The 4,241-nt window shown below is 39.4% G+C and overlaps 1 protein-coding gene across 1 annotated transcript in view; it reads right to left on the bottom strand.

Annotated features, from left to right (window-relative positions):
• The window catches only part of LOC106529611 (uncharacterized), a gene marked incomplete in the record, with an annotated part of 10,247 nt that overhangs the window by 2,567 nt on the left and 3,439 nt on the right, over positions 1-4,241 (bottom strand). Inside the window, 2 exon segments of the mRNA XM_014025084.1 lie at positions 2,126-2,289; positions 2,371-2,640. Coding sequence (XP_013880538.1) covers positions 2,126-2,289; positions 2,371-2,640 — 434 coding nt within the window.

Consider the following 4,241-nt stretch of genomic DNA (forward strand, 5'->3'; position numbering starts at 1 on the left):
GGCTCCTGCCTCCTCCCTTGGCTCCACGTCTGCTCCTGCCTCCTCCCTCTGGCTCTGCTCAGCTCCTGTGGCCTCGTCGGCTGTGGAGTGGGAGTCTCCAGGTCATTTTCCTGACTTTGGCCTCTGCGGCAGGGAGGTTCATGGCCGGCCTCCTGAACTTTTGTTTTTGGGATGTCAGGAGCCGTCCCTTATTGGGGGAGCTATGTTATGATTGCTGTCTGTGTTAATGTTTTACATTAGTTTCTGTCTTGTCATCTGTCTTCTTCCTCCTGTTTGCCTTTGCTCCAGCCCCGCCCACTCTCACCAGCTCCTCATTCCTGTTTGTGCTTGTTAGTCTCACCTTTTTATATTCTGAGTCTTGTCTTCACTTCCCTGTCTGATCATTGTGCTGTTCACAGCCTGTATGTTTGTTGCCTTGCTACACCAATTTAGTTTTCAGCTGCCCTGTCAGCAATTTTTGTTCAATAAATCTTTTTTTTTTTTTCCTTTTGAAGCTGCCTGCACCCTGGGTTCATTTTTGCCAATTCATAACAATAAGACTATGGAATAATCTGGAAAATGATTATAAAAGCTTTGGATCAATTAATTCCTTTAAAAAATGATCAAAGCAAAATTGTTAAAGACATATGAAATTGTTTAATTTGTATGAGTCACTGTTTGAGGAGTTGAATTTTTTTATTATTTGGTTTATTGTTTAAATTAATATAATTTTTTGTAAATATAAGATTTTTTTTTTCTTCTGCCTTTCATTTTATTTGATTTGTATAGTTTTGTTGTATGTAATGTGTTTTTTGTTTTATTTCATTCCATTTAAAAAATTTATATACAAAGAAAACAATCACACTTGAAATGAAAAAAGGCAGAAGACAAATCTTATCTGCCCCTTTTTTTCCCAAAATTATTATTTTTAAAGTGAAATGGATAAATACTATAATAAATTACTGATAAAAGTTAGATATTGATCTATTAGCATTACAGTATGTACATGCCAAAAAGAGGCTTCCAGTTTTTTTAATTCCATCTTCATGTCTTTAAAATTTTCATAAGCTGGAATACATTCTCTAAAATGTTATATTGTGACAGGAACTTTACCAGAACATCTGTGAAACTGACTGAATAAACATTTTTTGTGTTTTTCAGTTCAGTTGTGACAGCTTTTTTGAATTGGATTCAGTTTTCTATGTGCGTTCAATGAAGTTATTGAAATGAACATCAAATTATATGAAGTCAGATTTGCTATGAAATCTTTTGAAAAAAAGTTATTTTAAAATGAAAGAAATCCCTTCTTGGCCCCTCTTAGACGAGACATTAGATCATCGATCCAATCAGAATTAGGGTGTATTCATACCTGACTGACACATTTGGTCTTCTTTAAACGGATTAAAGTTTGTTTCACCTGTTGGTCCGGACCGTTTTTGCAGGTGTGAATACACTCGTGAACCCTGGTGCGGATCAAACAACCGGACCGAGACCCATTTTTGAGGTGGTCTTGGTCCACTTCCAAACTAACTTTGCTGAGGTTCGTTTTTGGTGTGAACACGGACTGGACTTGAACTGAACCAACCACAGGAAACGTCTTTTTGGACTTCACGAGCCACCACTAAGCAACATGGTAAGAATTAGCCCTTCAGTGTTGCTAACGCTAACACTGTGCTACAAACAATGAGCCATTGTGGGTCAGGGCATGCAGAGCATCTCATCTACTTTGGGTTGCAGCAAACATTTACCAATGCTGACCCAAAATTAGAAGTATATCATCATGACACCACTGTTAGAGCTGCTCGTTGGTATTGCAGTTTTAATAACAGCATCTTTCTTTCTGGGTCTGTGCTTTGTCCCGCCCACATCATTTCTGTCCAACTGGAGCGATGACCATCATGGTGCTATTTATAAATAACAGTCTGCTTGCAAAAAAAAAAAAAGCACAACGTGAATGCAAACTGCACCAAAGGAAAAAATAAAGTCTGTCTTTGGACAAGTGGACCAAAGGACTTTCCTGCTGTGAATACTCGATTTCTTCAAACTGTGACAGCTTTAAATGCAGCAGGTAGGACATGAAATGCTCATCATCTCTGTAAAAGATACCAACTATCCAGTCCAAGAGGTATTTTCATTTGTTCCTCACCATGGGGAGATCCTGCAGCCGGTGGAACTCAGGGTGGTTTGTTCGCTGGCGGAACTTGAAGAAGAGAACGATGAAGACGACAGCAGTGGTTACGATGAAGACAGACAACAGAGCAGCCAGCAGGGGGTCCAGAGGAGAACTGGAGCGACGAGACCCCTTCAGTTCTTCAAACATAGACATGAATACCAAATTACTAAAAAATGAAGCATAATTGTAATATTAGATGATTATTTTATGTCGTTTACCTTCATCTCCAACATTCAGTTCGGATGGAAGATCCTGGTGTGGGGGTCCTGCGGGGGTCCGACCAGGAGCTGAGCTCTGATGTGTGGAAGCTGTAAGCAGGAAGTCAGGCTGAAGCTGTGTGCTGGAGGCGGGGGCTTTGAAGCCTGCGTCCTGGACTGTTGGAGATGAAAAGGTGGGGAGGGATTCTGTGGCGTTCCCCTCAGCAGCGGGGGGTTTCAGAGGGGGGGTGAACTGAGCCGTTGATGTGGATGAAAGGATGTCGGCGGCAGCTGAAAGTGAAGATGTGAGCATGAAGCTGGATGAGTTTCACACAGTATACAAAGAATCCTGCTGCACCGCCTGCATGTCCCACCCTTACCGACCCACAGTACCAGGAAGTGCTTTTCAAAACAAAAGCTTCACGTGTTCCTACCACTCTGTTTGGTCAAATCATAATACTGGTCATAGTGGTTCAGATCAGTCTAACAGCTGCAGATTCACTGGAAACAAGGTAAACACAAGTTTTTCCAATGATTTTTTCCATCAAATTTAAACTCTTAGCTTTTAGCCAAGACTCACTAAACATGGCAGAAAAGTGTAGAAGCAAACACAAGCTGGACTTGTGAAATAATTACAAATAACATGAGATATTTCATGTTTTGCTAAAACAATTTCTTTGGATGCATTCTGCATTTCAGGCCAGAAACATATTCCAGTTTAAGTTTGGAAGTTGAGAAAAATAAAAACATATTTGTTTAGCTGCATATCAACTGTTTAAGCATTAATAATATCTTTAATAGCAGTTTAAAATCAAGGGTTAGTGCATCCTGACCCGATCTAAAATGTTTCAATTCTTTTATGAAGACAATGAAATGAAGAAAGACGGAAGCTGTTTACAGACATCCCTGATCAACTTTCTGGTTTGAGGTTTAAAGGCTGCAGGGCTGGGCCTGTTTTCTTCCTGATTATGTGACACCGTGTCACAAAAAAACAGTTGTTTTCATCTGCAGAAAATATTCAACTTTAGGCAGGCAGGAAGTTGCAATAATGCTTGATTTTCTGTGATTTTTTCACATCTGTTTATATAGAATAAACATGGGCGTAATTTGCAGGGGGGACCAGGGGGGTTATGATCCCCACAATTATTTGATTAAATTCATACCCACCCACCCCCACCCCCCAAAAAAATACATCATTTACTCTAACACAATAAAAAATTACTGATGATCTACACAGCTGCAACCCTCTTATTGTCTTTAGGTACCTTTGACCTGATTTCAAAATTTACATCATATATGTACATTTAAGCATAATTCAACCAAAAAAAGTAAAATATTACTGTTGGAAAAAGATGGAGGAACGTGTAAGCTTTTTTTTTTTTACCGTTGAACTGACATGGAACAGAAATGTTGCAGAGTAAATACAAATCAAACAGGACAGTTAGGTAAATCACAGTAAAATTATTAGTGCATTTTAACCTCAAAAAGTAAACAATTCAGTAAAGAAACATATAGGCTGAGCGCCCCCCCCCCAACCACACACACACACACACACACACACACACACACACACACACACACAATGGTAGACCTAAAGTTAAGCCCGTGACATTAAATAAGTGAAGTCACCTGATCTCTTAGTAAATTAATTTATTCCACTCCTGAGTGGATGGAGGACACAAGAAGAGATGTGTGTCATTTTGTCCCATTTATTCTGTAGTTTTGTCTCTGGTGAGCAACAATTTAGTGTTGTTATTAGGAAATCTCTGCACCCCTCTATTTTTTTCTTATTTTTGACAGTTAAGGCCTGTCCAGAACCCAGGCTTTCTTTTTCACCTTGTAGAAATGGGATGACTGCCTGACTTTTGGATCTGTTATTTATTCATTTATTG

The sequence above is a fragment of the Austrofundulus limnaeus genome, unplaced genomic scaffold (genome assembly GCF_001266775.1).
Source record: "Austrofundulus limnaeus strain Quisiro unplaced genomic scaffold, Austrofundulus_limnaeus-1.0 Scaffold455, whole genome shotgun sequence".
Classification (NCBI taxonomy): Eukaryota; Metazoa; Chordata; class Actinopteri; order Cyprinodontiformes; family Rivulidae; genus Austrofundulus; species Austrofundulus limnaeus.